Source organism: Mya arenaria, chromosome 1, assembly GCF_026914265.1.
Source record: "Mya arenaria isolate MELC-2E11 chromosome 1, ASM2691426v1".
Taxonomy (NCBI): domain Eukaryota; kingdom Metazoa; phylum Mollusca; class Bivalvia; order Myida; family Myidae; genus Mya; species Mya arenaria.
Window position 1 is genome coordinate 21,036,785 of NC_069122.1, and position 15,365 is coordinate 21,052,149.

The 15,365-nt window shown below is 36.7% G+C and overlaps 1 protein-coding gene across 1 annotated transcript in view; it reads right to left on the reverse strand.

The window, feature by feature from the left end:
* LOC128237813 (phospholipase B1, membrane-associated-like) overlaps positions 1–15,365 on the reverse strand; it is a 36,755-nt gene that overhangs the window by 18,719 nt on the left and 2,671 nt on the right. The window contains exons 2-6 of the mRNA XM_052953399.1: positions 12,893–13,005; positions 11,703–11,799; positions 7,469–7,527; positions 5,154–5,221; positions 2,137–2,183 (exon numbers count right to left, since the gene is read on the reverse strand). Coding sequence (XP_052809359.1) covers positions 2,137–2,183; positions 5,154–5,221; positions 7,469–7,527; positions 11,703–11,799; positions 12,893–13,005 — 384 coding nt within the window. The remainder of the gene's footprint in view (positions 1–2,136; positions 2,184–5,153; positions 5,222–7,468; positions 7,528–11,702; positions 11,800–12,892; positions 13,006–15,365) is intronic.

The window sequence follows — 15,365 nt, forward strand, 5'->3', positions numbered from 1 at the left end:
CAGCCATTTTCTACGAAATAAATCTCAGATGTATGCCGGTACATCAGTAGAAGTAGTTCGTAAATTGTTTAACCATATTATTAATTAAATGTAGTGTTTTAACTTGTATTTGTAGATCTAAGTTTAAATTGATTGCGAGTGAAGTGTATTATTACCAACGTAATTAAGAGTCCCAAGAGTTAAGTCATTAAGGTTAAATGCTAAAATTGAATTACTACGCGATCTACTTGCAGCGTAGGGAAAGTGTACCGATTTCTGACATTGTTAACCGTCCATATAAATCCGAGGATCAATTTTATAAAAATGGCCGAGGAGCTCCAAATGACTAGATGTTATATGTATATGACTAAATTGTCAAGTTGTTAATAAATTTTCAGGGGCGGATCCAGGATTTGAAGTTAGAGGAGGAGTAACTTAGGGGCGTACCAGTTTGCTTACGCCCCTCCCTCAGAAACGAAATTTATTTGGTTTAATGCGTGGGCAGAAGGGTTTGGAAAATTTTACAATTTCTTTTCGGAAATGGTGCATTTTGTGCGTATTTTATTACTTTTCTTATCCTATATTGAAATAAAAAGTAACCTTTGAAGATTTTAGGGAGGGGGGGGGGGGCAGCCCTTGCGAGTTTCAACAATTTCGGAGCACTACCAACCACGCGTTTTTTTTGCACATTTCGCACATCGCCGTGATTTTTCTTTACCGCGGACGTTATCCTTTTAATCTATTTTTCACTATATGCAGCGATTGAAGCATAATACCCACCGCGTTCATATGTATAATTTCCCGCGCGTTCCACCGCGTCGAGTCACCGCGATACGCGGCGTTGTAAAGAGTTAATTAACGGTTATTAAGGTAGCTGTCAATTATCTGAAGGCTTTTTCTTTGTTCCCGTCCTAAACATATAATTCTAGTTAGTTTTATAAAACTCATACAAACTCACCCGTAATCTACAAATCTCAAAAAATTATGCTTTGCAACTGTGAACGTATTAAGACGATATTTTCTCACACCCCAGATAAGTAGATCCAATAATTTAACCATGCTAGAAATTCTTATCTTGCCCACGGGCGAAGATAAAATGCCCGTATGGAACTCCTTGTTCATCACATTGTAATTACCTCCCTTGTTGAAGAATGGCCTCTGTAGCATCGTGGAAACCTTGTCTTGTGGCAATATTTAGAAAGATAAATAATTATTTCTCGCTTCAAATGTCACCATAAAACAGTTTTCACGCACCATTCAAGAAATAATGCTTCACTCTCCATAGAACTTTTTAAAGAGCGATTTGAGCATAAACATAATCTGAATCACCACGCGCATATCCATGACAACCACGTATTATCGCATATCCATACGCAATTTTTTTCACTAAGCATAAAAGAGTTCCAGCAAAAAATACATTTTTACTTAATTCTGTTTAACTGAGGTGGGAGAAAAAGCATCTACCATAGCCGTTCGTTTAAGATAGGTTCATCCCGACCCTCGCGCAGGGTGTTTTGCGGAAACTCGGTTAACCTCGTTTCCGCAAAACACCCTACGCTCGGGTCGGAATGAACCTATCTTACACTCTCGGCCATGGAAGATACTTATAGTCACCTTGTGAAAAAAACCTGAATTTTGAATGACCTCATTAAACTTGTGTGATTTTGAATAAAGAGTCAATATACTTATAAAAAATCCTTGAATAAACACTCAATATTCCAGCGTCATAATTATCAAGTTTGGGTCATGAGATTGTCTACCCTCGCAATCAAATGAAATCCATTCGGCGGGCACGGTTCAATTTACATGTACAATCTTCTCTTTGTACCACCTTTACCTGACAAAATACCTGCATATCGCGGTAAGCCGCATCACAGTGATACACCGCGTGCATGTTTTCGGAAGTCGTACGCGATAGCAGCAGATGAACGCGGCGATCACGCGCACCCCCGCGTTGTCTACCGCGGAATAAATCGACGCGATTTTCCGCGATGACGCAATCTCTCCCGCGGTGGCAACGCGTTAATTTTGCAAAAGCGCTTTGTTGGCAGTGAATATGATTTGTTTTTCGAAAAACACTATAGAAAAAAGATATATTAGAAACAAATAAAAAGTGAGTACTATTTGAAATGTTTTGAAAGTGATAAAAGTACTTACTAGGAAGCGTCTGAACCCCTTTTTGAAAGCTTTCATCACCACCAATACTGAAAAATATATTGGAAATATAAAGTCCAAAAATATGCCATCACAAACTAACTATTTCTGGCGTGGTTTAATACGAATATAATAGACGTTAATTTTAAAGTACTGTATCAAAAGTTCATAGCATGTGCATGGTTTAAAACAAATATTCGAAGCTTACTATTATTAATAGTATGCTCGTAGTGTACTATCTAAAACATATCAAAGAAGACGGTACAGTACAGTACAGTTCAATACCCAAGGGCATATATGGTTGTCAGGCAAGGTCACACAGTACCTTAGTTCAAATATATAAAAGGGCACATCCGACTGGATTACACAGACAGTACCCTAGTGTAATGTCCAAGAGCATATTTTCCTCAAACATGATGGCAAATTTTCTAGTAACATACCTAGGAGCATGCTAAGCCGGTCAGACAAAATGGCAAAGGCAGGACAGTATTATAATATCCAAGAGAAAATTCTCCTAAGGAAAGACTGCAAAGGCAGTACCCTTGTATAATATCCAAGAGCACATGCTCATCAGCCAAGATGGCACAGGCACCATCCTTGAATATCCAAGAGCATATGCTGATAAGCCAAAATGACAGGTAAAACTTTATATAAGTTAGAATATAAATAAACAACATTATTTAATCAGACAATCTTAAACAGACAGTACCCCCGGTTTATAGTCCAAGAGCATATGTTCATCAGACAAGATGTCATAGTAACTTAGTTTAATATCCAAGAGTATATGCTCATAAGACAAGATAACACTAACTGTATCCTAAGTTAGTATTAAAGAAAATATCCTTATAAGAGAGTATGGTTCAGACAGTGTCCCGGCTAAATATCATTGAGCATAAGTTCATCAGATAAGAGTGAACAGATATCTTCCTGGTTTATTTTCCAAGAGTATATGCTCATCAGTCATGATGTCAAAGTACCCTAGTTTAATATGCAAGAGTATATGCTCATTAGTCAAGATGTCAAGGTACCCTTGTTTAATATGCAGGAGTATATGCTCATTAGTCAAGATGTCAAGGTACCCTTGTTTAATATGCAAGAGTATATGCTCATCAGACAAGATGTCAAGGTACCCTTGTTTAATATGCAAGAGTATATGCTCATCAGTCATGATGTCAAGGTACCCTTGTTTAATATGCAGGAGTATATGCTCATTAGTCAAGATGTCAAGGTACCCTAGTTTAATATGCAAGAGTATATGCTCATTAGTCAAGATGTCAAGGTACCCTTGTTTAATATGCAAGAGTATATGCTCATCAGACAAGATGTCAAAGTAACATAGTTTAATATCCAAGAGTATATGCTCATCAGACAAGATGTCAAAGTACCTTAGTTTAATATCCAAGAGTATATGCTCATCAGACAAGATGTCAAAGTACCTTAGTTTAATATCAAAGAGTATATGCTCATCAGACAAGATGTCAAAGTAACATAGTTTAATATCCAAGAGTATATGCTCATCAGACAAGATGTCAAAGTACCTTAGTTTAATATCAAAGAGTATATGCTCATCAGACAAGATGTCAAAGTAACATAGTTTAATATCCAAGAGTATATGCTCATCAGACAAGATGTCAAAGTACCTTAGTTTAATATCAAAGAGTATATGCTCATCAGACAAGATGTCAAAGTAACATAGTTTAATATCCAAGAGTATATGCTCATCAGACAAGATGTCAAAGTACCTTAGTTTAATATCAAAGAGTATATGCTCATCAGACAAGATGTCAAAGTAACATAGTTTAATATCCAAGAGTATATGCTCATCAGACAAGATGTCAAAGTAACATAGTTTAATATCCAAGAGTATATGCTCATCAGACAAGATGTCAAAGTACCTTAGCTTAATATCCAAGAGTATATGCTCATCAGACAAGATGTCAAAGTAACATAGTTTAATATCCAAGAGTATATGCTCATCAGACAAGATGTCAAAGTAACATAGTTTAATATCCAAGAGTATATGCTCATCAGACAAGATGTCAAAGTACCTTAGTTTAATATCAAAGAGTATATGCTCATCAGACAAGATGTCAAAGTACCTTAGTTTAATATCCAAGAGCATATGCTTATCAGGAAAGATGGCACTGAATACCCTATGTTAGTACCCTAGTAAATAAGTATACCCATATATAATTTTGCCTGAAAAAGTTCAACAACAAAAAATGAAAAAAAACACAAGATACAAAGTTTAAAATGTGTGACTTTAACGTTTGACTTACTTAATTGAAAACAATAGGGACAACCTACCACAGGAGGTTAATGAAAACAGTAGGGGCCGTCCAAAACGATCTATAACTAAAATTGCATAGTCCTAGGTGAAACCGTTCTCACATTATTGCGCGGATAACGTTAAAATAACACTTTTGAAATGACCTTGAACTTCTGAGCCCAAAACTATATGGGTAAATTACTGGTCAATGTAACCTACAGAAGGAGTTTCATGAATCTACGCAAAGCCGTTTTTTAAAGGGACAAGTTACCAGATGATACTTTTGCATTTTCTTTCCAGTAAAAACTTTCATAAAATTGATAGTGTTGAGTACAACGCATTGAATCTTTGTTATTGATGTATCACATCGCTAACGACATATGTATTTTTCGCAGTTTTTTGCGTATTTTTCCAATTCGAAATTTACTGTTTGTCTACCACGTAGATACCAGTGAATTAAAAAATATCGGTATATATATATATATCTGTACTAATCACCTGACTTCCACATGCTAAATATACACTTTTTAAACTGGGAAACCATTATGCGCTATTTTAAACTTGTATTGACAATTCTGGGCTTGTTCTGAGAAGTGTATTTGCTAATTTTGTGACCATCTGCTGTTTAGTCCCTTTAAATCCATTTAAACGCGAAAAAGGCAATTCCAGCCGATCAACCGACCATCAGTTGCATATGCCCCGTCTACTTTGTAGCGGGCATACATATGTCTAATTTAGAATTATACTGTACCTCCATGATCGCCCACGGTATTCTTTCATGCAGTCCAAAATGTTGGTCCCTAAAATACCATTGCCAGCCTATAATAAAAAAAAATATTGGACATAATAGAAATGTATGAGAACCAATTCATTACTACCATTACGATATTCGAACCTAACAAAAACATATTTTAAAAATATTAAAAAATACAAAACTACCATACCGGCATAACAGCATCATTTAAGGAATAGTTTTCTCTCTGATAGAAATTACAGTTAATAAGTTCGTGAAAAGTGGAACGGCAGAAAACCATCAGTTGAACTGAACTATCACTTATTTGGGGAAATTACGATGCAGTAGTTAATGTCTCCAACAAATGGCGTTTTGAAACTGAGTTTGGGTTGACACCAACGTGGCTTTAAGACGTCAAGTGCTCAAACTATAACAGTTACATTGGCCTACTAGTCCTTTAAAGGGATTAAACTTGACATTCATATGAGTTATGAGTCATTGCGATGAGGTCATTGTTTATTTCAAGATTGCACTCCGATTGCATTAGCGCGATGTTATTTGAGAAATGATATATGACGTTACAAATATCAACTATTCTTTTATACAAACGAATCTTTGCAGTAACACTTATTTAAGAAAAAATACACAATTGCAGAAGAGTCTGCTAATTTTAATGAATAATTATTTAAAATGTAATAGAGTATTTATCGCATTAATGCTTGCGTTTATGCTGTATGAACGCAGTAGGGCAAGCGAGCATATTACCAAACACAGGGCGGTCCCGGGGATCGATTTAATTATTTCTTTTCTTTAATTCCATTTTTTTTTTTGGGGGGGGGGCGGTTGCGCAAATTTAGATATGCACTCTTTCCTTCAGGATCGAAAAGTGTTTGGTTTAAATAAATTTTGGGGATATGGGTCGCTCCCCTAAGAATAGTATATTGGATACAAAAAATCACTTGGTCAAGTATATTGGTACGGAGCAGGGGAGGGATGCGCCCTCCTCAATCCGCCGTTTTGTTTCACGTTTCTTTATCATATTAATTGTAAGGGAAAATGCTTCTTACAGAAAGTTGAAACATTAAATGTGTGAAACATACAATGCTGATTATTACAGGGTTAGTCTATCGTATATATTTGCTCAAAAGATCGAAAGGTAAGGTTTATTTTTTTAATTATTTTCAATTATCGCCCTCCCTAAACATCAAATTACAATAGTCACAATCGAAATATATTCCAACACTTTTACATTTCCAATTATCGAAGAAACAGTTCTGTTAAAGGAAGAGTATCTTATAACATTTCATTAAGTGAAACAATTATGCAACGTCGCGGTTCCGCTATATATGGAAATCTTAGATCATTGTGGTTTCTATTGACAACTTCCTTGTCATGTGCATTTATATTTTGTTCACTTGTGTATTCTCTTTGTGAGAGTATGCATACTGTCAATGTATCCATGCGACCAGTTTACGCGTATTCATGACGCTAGTGTGTTCATACCACAAGTGCATTCGTATCGCTAGAGTATTCATACCGTAAGTGAATTCATACCGCTAGTGTATTCATACCACCAGTGTATTCATACTACCAGTGTATTCATACCGCTAGTGTATTCATATTGACAGTGTATTCATACTTTAAGTGTATTCGTACCGCTAGTGTATTCATACCACCAGTGTATTCATATCGCCAGTCTATTCATACTATAAGTGTATTCGTACCGCCAGTGTATTCATGCGACCAGTGTATTCATACCACCAGTGTATTCGTACCACCAGTGTATTCATACCGCCAGTGTATTCATACCACTAGTGTATTCATACCGCCAGTGTATTCATACCACCAGTGTATTCATATCGCCAGTATATTCATACTATAAGTGTATTCATACCCCCAGTGTATCCATACCGTGAGTGTTTCATACCACCAGTATACAAATACCACAAGTATGTAAATACGGGCAGTGTATTCATACTGGCAGTCTAAACTAAAAGAATAATAATATACCACCAGTATATAAATACAAGCTGTGTATTCATACCACCTGTGTATTCATATCGCCAGTGTATTCATACTAGCAGTATACAAATACCACCAGTATACAAATACCACCAGTATATAAATACAGGCAGTGTATTCATACTAGCAGTATATTCATACCACCAGTATACAAATACTACCAGTATATAAATACAGGCAGTGTATTCATACTAGCAGTATACAAATACCACCAGTATATAGATACAGGCAGTATATTCATACCACCAGTATACAAATACCACCAGTATATAAATACAGGCAGTGTATTCATACTAGCAGTATATTCATACCGTGAGTGAATCGCCAAGAGCTGCAACAATTGTTATGTCCTCAGGTCGGAGGTCATTCACTGTAAAATAAATAAGTTTAAAAGTTTAAATTTCAGTTTCGAATATTATCGGAAATGATGCCTTATTTTCATCCCAACGTGCAATATACAATGTACTTAAACGTGCACAATATAGGTTGATGAAAAAAAAGAGTTTTAATTTCAATGCATTTTTTTTACCTTATTTGACTTTTATAATACAAATATAATAAATATGTATATGAGGGGTGTACTGATAAACGTATAAGCCCTTGCAAATGTTTTTTCTCTTAACAATTCAAATGTGGCCACCAATTCCGCAGTTAAAAAGAGCCAAAATATCGCTGATATGTATTCATCTATTATAGAACAAAAATCATTTTTTATTTGATCGTTAACGCCAAAGTATTAAAACATCATTTCGAATTAAAATCAAACAAAAACTGTGCATCGACCCATAAGGTTCGCTTTTAAAACCATTTAATAAATAGTAAAACAAGTCCGATAAATTTGAACGAAAAGAAGGTCAAAATAGAACTAGTATGAGGTCCCTGGGTCAAAGCGTTCTCAAGTTATTGATCGGAAACCGTTTTTCATGTTAAGGTCACACTGACCTTGACCTTTGACCCACTGACCTCAAAATCAATAGGGTTCATCTGCTGGTCATGACCAATACACCTACCAAGTATGAGGTTCCTGGGTCAAAGCGTTCTCAAGTTATTGATCGGAAACCGTTTTTCATGTAAAGGTCACACTGACCTTGACCTTTGACCCACTGACCTCAAAATCAATAGGGTTCATCTGCTGGTGATGACCAATACACATACCAAGTATGAGGTCCCTCGGTCAAAGCGTTCTCAAGTTATTGATCGGAAACCATTTGGTATTCCGACCGACCGACAGACAGACCGACCGACCGACCGACATGTGCAAAACAATATACCCCACTTTTTTCAAAAGGGGGCATAAAAACGTATACATACAAAGATAACAAAGTAAAGTAGAACATAGAATGATAAAAATGTTGTTTTCGTCGGCCTCATGAAAGGAACTCAATGACCATGGTTCTGCAGTCAGCGACCGTATAGACTATATCAAATTGGACATACACGAGCGGACACATACGCATTTTGGTTTTATATAACATCGAAGCAAAATTTCTAAATCAATGTTGATTGTTTTGTTCCGTTTATGTTACATGTGAATTGATCATGACGTTGTTATTTTCAATGACAGTTAAAGTGTCCAGCTTGCTTGGATCTCCTGAATATATAGTTATAAAATGTCTACACAGACACGAATGTCGTTTTTACGTGTGAGCTAACCCAAATGTTTATCAATACAATAGTATATGTTGATGTATTAAGCTGTATATTGTGCATATACAGTCGAGCCCCGTTGGCTCGAACTCGCTTGACTCGAGTTCCTCGTTGGCTCGAACTCGCTTGACTCGAGTTCCTCGTTGGCTCGAACTCGCTTGACTCGAGTTCCTCGTTCGCTCGAACTTGACGTAAAGGACAGATTTCTTTTTACTGAAAGTAAGCATTCCCGCTTGGCTCGAACTAGCCAAGGTATTTTTACCGATCCATAGAAGTTCGAGCTTACGACGTTCGACTGTATATAAATTATGATTAAAGATGCACTATTACTCCCAAATAAGATTTAATACCACAATTAATAATATTGTTTTAATATTCCAAAAAAGATAAAAAAAAAAATGTCCAAAACAATAGTTCTTATGAAGGAAATCGAGTTTAATCTAAAAAAAAAATGAGCAAAAAACACGTTTTTTCTACCTTATGAGACTATAGTAGTCCACAGTAACTCCTTTAGCATTCACCAATCATTTACTATTTTTGCCATTTCTGCTATTAAATACACAGTTACAATCTTGTTATCTGTAGTTAATGTTTTCCATAAATGCATTTGAGGGTTTATCACTTAAAATAAGTTAGCATTCACCATTTTCAATAAATGCATTATTTAGTAAGTATTTAAAGGTTTATCAGTCAAAATTTATGTTTGTTATACATGTGTATGTATTGATTTTGAATAAGAGTGTCACTGTAAACTAATATAGTTAAATGAGCCCCACAAAGCCAAGAATGCAAGTTGAATGGATGGAGGTTTTGCAGTCGACTTCGTATTACCACCAGGGGCGTAGCTAGGCCTAAAAAACTTGTAGGCCCGATGGTTCTATGTGAGTTAGGGCACTTTAATATGTGCATTACACACACTTAATTATATTTGCAATGACTACAATAAAATCAAGCAATACACCCTGCACGTAGTTTAAATAAACACCAAACTTTGGTTAGAATAAAACAAACTTTTGAGTTGTTCAAAGCGTTTAAGAAGTTATTAGTTTTTATTGCATTTTTGGGTTACTTAAATTTTGTCATTTTTCAAAAAGATGTAGGCCCAGGTCTACAAGGCCTATATGTAGCTACGCCACTGAGCAAGAAGGTTTGCCATATTTCACCAGATGTGTGCTGCGATGTCGACTTAAACCACGACGGTAAAATTAAAGCGTTAAATTGTCACCAATGTTATCGAGGGTGAAAAATCACGTGACTTCAAAGGGGTTCTCACATGGGTCACCACGGGTCACAACCAATGTTATTCAGGGTGAAAAATCACGTGACTTAAAAGGGGTTCTCACATGGGTCACCACGGGTCACAACCGAGGTAAAAAAAAACTAAGTAAAATAACTTTTTTGACTGAAAAAAATTTGCTATTTTCTGCTTCTACACGTATGAAATTTATTAGATTTGCTTGTATCTAAATTATCCAATCTTTACAAGAATTTGTCTCACGATCTTGTTACCATGGCAAACTCTGTAACCCGGTACTACAAACAACTGACATTTAAAGCTGCACTCTCACAGATTAAACGTTTTGGCAATCTTTATGTCTTGGAACGAGCCAATTGTAGCGAGATCCATGGAAACCGGTTAAATAAGACTGCTGACAAAACATTAGATCGCAATTCTTTATATTTAAGTTCTAAAATTGATGTTTTGTTTTTTTCTTAAGCCGGTGAGTGAGCCATAAAACATTAATTTTCGAACGGAAATATGAAAATCTACGATCTGATTTTTTGTAAGCAATCCTGTCTAATTGGTTTGCAGATATTTACGCAAATATTTGCTCTTTCCAAGACAAAAAATAAAAAAGTGGTATATATGTGAGAGTGCAGCTTTAAGGTCTTATGTTAAGCTCATGTGAACTGTTTATAATCAAATTTATATATAAAGTTGGGATAAAGTTGTCGTAGCCATTTAACTCTAACCCCGATGACACGCCATATGATTACCGGAAGTAGGTGATGAGACAATTGCATCCGGAACTCCTCGGCTACTTTTCCATCGAAAACAACCTTTGATTTTTATAGACGGGTTAGAATGTCAGAAATCTTTACATTTAACTACGCTGCACGAAGATCGCGTACACAGTGATTTCAATTAAGCAGTTAAACTTAACGACTTTACTCTTGGAAATATTAATTATATATGTAATGATACTTTTCACTGGCAATCATTTTTAACAAAGATACACAATATACACGTTAAAGCTGCACTCTCACAGATTGAACGTTTTGACATATTTTTTTTATTTTTTGTCTTGGAACGAGCCAATTTTTGCGAAATCCAAAAAAAACATTGATATTAGACTGCTGACAAAAATTGGATCGCAGATTTTTATATTTAAGTTAAAAAAATCTTTGTTTTATGCATTTTTCTTAAACCGTTAGTAACGGTTTAAGCCATAAAACATTAATTTTCGAACGGAAATATAAAAATCTACGCTCTGATCTTTTGTCAGCAATCATTTATCATTGGTTTGCAGACATTTACGCAAAAATGTGCTCTTTCCAAGACAAAAAAATGAAAAAAAGTTGTTAGAATGGTAAATCTGTGAGAGTAATACTATTATTTAAAATTTTACGAACTACTTCTACTAATGTACCGGCATACATCCGAGGTTGTTTTCGATGGAAACTGGCCGTGGAGTTCCGAATAGAGACAATTGCTAAGTGCCCTATGACCCGCCATACACTTACCTAGTATGCTTGCATATTACTGACGCAAAATAACCTGTTCACGTTCGCGAAAATGTTCCGTGTGAGTGCCCGGATATGGATTGCAGGAACCACTAATTTTACCCCGATGATAGACCTGCTACATACCGGATATTGATCAATATACACACTCACCGGATGTGGGTGGTGTTGAAGACTTTTGGTACGAATTTACACAGTTATTGAGGAAACTAGCTGCTGTAGTACGCCTCTGACGGGAGTTATGTTTCAGCTAAAAACAAAACACATGCATTGCTTTTCGTTGATAAAAGTTCAAGATGTATCCGCTAAAATATATAAATATATTTTTGATAAATGCCGCAGGACCTGTTTTATTCTTATAGATATTTATCATTTTTTTAGTGTTTTATTTTTCAAACAAAGTGTGATAAATGCACCAGTCAATTGTAACCCCGTGTCCAGAGGTAGACCGGGAAAAGCGGGGAAAATCGGCCGTGTTATACCTTCCAGGTGGCCCCGCAGTGCCGAGTGAATGCGGTGGTTTTGTTTTCGCTCCGAAAAAAGCGAGGAATGAGCCTTACCTAGGTATCCCGGGGTGCGGGGTCATTTGGCGGGGATTTTACCAGCAGTTTGTTCCCGCAGGGCGGGGATTTTACACGGTATTGGCTGGACCAAAGTCAAAGTCCCCGCTATTCCCCTGACTGGTGCATATGTAGCAAAGCCAGACGAAAATTATCTTATTTAATATCAATCGGACCACCTCGGACACTTCCCATTAAAAAAAACTCGGATGTTTGTGGACGGTATACAATGTTAGAATATGTTAATATTTAACTACGCTGCAAGTAGATCGCGAAGTAATTTCAATTTTGCGGTTAAACCTTAAGAATTTACCATAAGGAATCGTAATGATTTATGGAATAAGACACTTCACAGGCAATCAATTCGTAATACAAAATACAAGTTAAAACACAGCACAGTAAATATTATTATTTCAAATTCTAAGAACTACTTCTACCGCTGTACCGGCAAATGCATCCGAGGATGTTTTCGATGGAAAATGACCGAGGTGCGCCAAATATATACGAAACATCTCGAAGGATCTCCAAAAAACTTAGATCTTTAGGAAAATTCAACATGGTAACCAATTATTATATTTTGTTTCATCACGATCGTTTTTTGTGTGTTTTTATTATTAATAAATATTATGAAATTATGTTTTTCTGTTTAAGTTATTTCAAATTGTGTTATTTTGTGTCAAGTTCATACCACAGGCGGCAGTACCGTACCTTTTTATGGGGGGGGGGGGTGTAAAAGAGTAGATTCTGTAAATGTTACTGCCGCCTGTGGTTCCTACCACTTACCACGGCCATCTGGTGCATGTGAACACGTTCCCTGTACATTTCCATGAGAGTCTCGTTGCTCTGCACGTACTCAAAGGCCAGCTTCATCCGCTCCATCATGTTTAAACGCGCCTCTGCAAAAGTCGGAAGGACTTGGCATGAACATCGCGTTATTTTGTGTTGTGTTGTAATGATTTGGTTACTTTGCTATGAACAAATCAATTTTATTTTGGTATTGAGATTACACATAAAATTACAAGTCTGTGGTATGTTTTATGATTGAGCAGAAACTGCTGGGTATGATCCAAGCGCTTCTTGACTACATAAAGTATCAATGTTATACTCGAACCATTGGTATACTCGAATCATAGGTATACTCGACCCATTGGTATACTCAAACCACCCATTGGGATACTCGAATCATTGGTATACTCGAACCATTGGTATACTCGACCCATTGGTATACTCGACCCATTGGTATACTCGAACCATTGGTATACTCGACCCATTGGAATACTCGAACCATTGGTATACTCGAAGCATTGGTATACTCGACCCGTTGGTATACTCGACCCATTGGTATACTCGAACCATTGGTATACTCGACCCATTGGTATACTCAAACCATTGGTATACTGGAACCATTGGTGTATTCGAGCCGCTCGTATGTATAATTCATTTGTACACTCGAATAATTGGTACACTCGAATCATAGGCATATTCCAATTATTTGTAAACTCGAATCATTGCTATACTCAAGCTGCTCCTATGCTCAGATCATTTCTGTATTCCAATCATTCCTATACTCGAATCATTGGTATGCTCAAATCATTGGTATACTCGAATCACTGGTATACTGGACCGCTCGTATGCTCAAATCATTGGTATATTCCAATTAAAGGTATACTCGAATCATTGGTATACTCGAAACAATGGCATTCTCGAGCCGCTCGTATGTTAAAATCATCGGTATACTCGAATCATTGGTATACTCGAATCATTGGTATACAGCTTGAGCCTGTCGTATGCTCAAATCAAGGGTTTATTCAAATCATAGGTACACTCAAATCATTGGTACACTCAAACTATTGGTATACTCGAGCCATTCATATGCTGCAATCATTGGTGTACTCGAATCATTGGTATACTCGAGCCGGTCGTATGTTCATTTTTGGTATACTAGAGCCACTCATATGCTAAAATCATTGCTATATACGAACCATTGGTACACTCGAGACACTCGTTTGCTGATATTATTGGTATAATCGAATCATTTGAATACTCGAGCCGTTAGTATGGTCTAATCATTGGTATACACGAGCCGTTAGTATGGCGTAATCATTGGTATACTCGATCCGTTAGTATGTCTTAATTATTGGTATACACGAGCCGTTAGTATGGCGTAATCATTGGTATACTCGATCCGTTAGTATGGCGTAATCATTGGTATACTCGATCCGTTAGTATGTCTTAATCATTGGTATACTCGATCCGTTAGTTTGGCCTAATCATAAGTATATTCGAGCCGTTACTTTGGCCTAATCATTGGTATACTCGAGCCGTTAGTATGGCCTAATCATTAGTATACTCGATCCGTTAGTATGGCCTAACCACTAGTATACTCGATCCGTTAGTATGGCCTAATCATTGGCATACTCGATGCGTTAGTATGGCATAATTATTGGTATACATGAGCCGTTAGAAAGGCCTAATCACATGTATACTCGAGCCGTTAGTATGCCCTAATCATTGTTATACTCGATCCGTTAGTATGCCATAATCATTGGTATTCACCAGCCATAATCATGGCCTAATGATTGGTATACTCGAGCCGTTAGTATGGCATAATCATTGGTATACTCGAGCCGTTAGTATGGTCTAATCAGTAATACTCTCGAGCCGTAAGTATGGCCTAACCACTAGTATACTCGATCCGTTAGTATGGCCTAATCATTGGTATACTCGATCCGTTAGTATGGCCTAATTATTGGTATTCACGAGCCGTTAGAATGGCCTAATCATATGAATACTCGAGCCGTTAGTATGCCCTAATCATTGTTATACTCGATCCGTTAGTATGTCCTAATCATTGGTATACACCAGCCGTAATCATGGCCTAATGATTGGTATACTCGAGCCGTTAGTATGGCCTAATCATTGGTATACTCGAGCCGTCAGTATGGCCTAATCATGTGTATACTCGAGCCGTTATTATGGCATTTTCATTGGTATTCTCGAGCCGTTAGTATGACCTAATCATTGGTATAAACGAGCCGTTACTATCGCCTAATTATTAATATACACAAGCCGTTAGTATGGCCTAATCATTGGTATACTCGAGCCGATAATATGGCCTTATCATTGGTATACTAGAGCCGTTAGTATGGCCTAATCATTGGTTTACTCAGACCGTTATTATGGCCTTTTCATTGGTATACTCGAGCCGTTAGTATGGCCTAATCATTGGTATACGCGAGCCGTTAGTTTGGCCTAA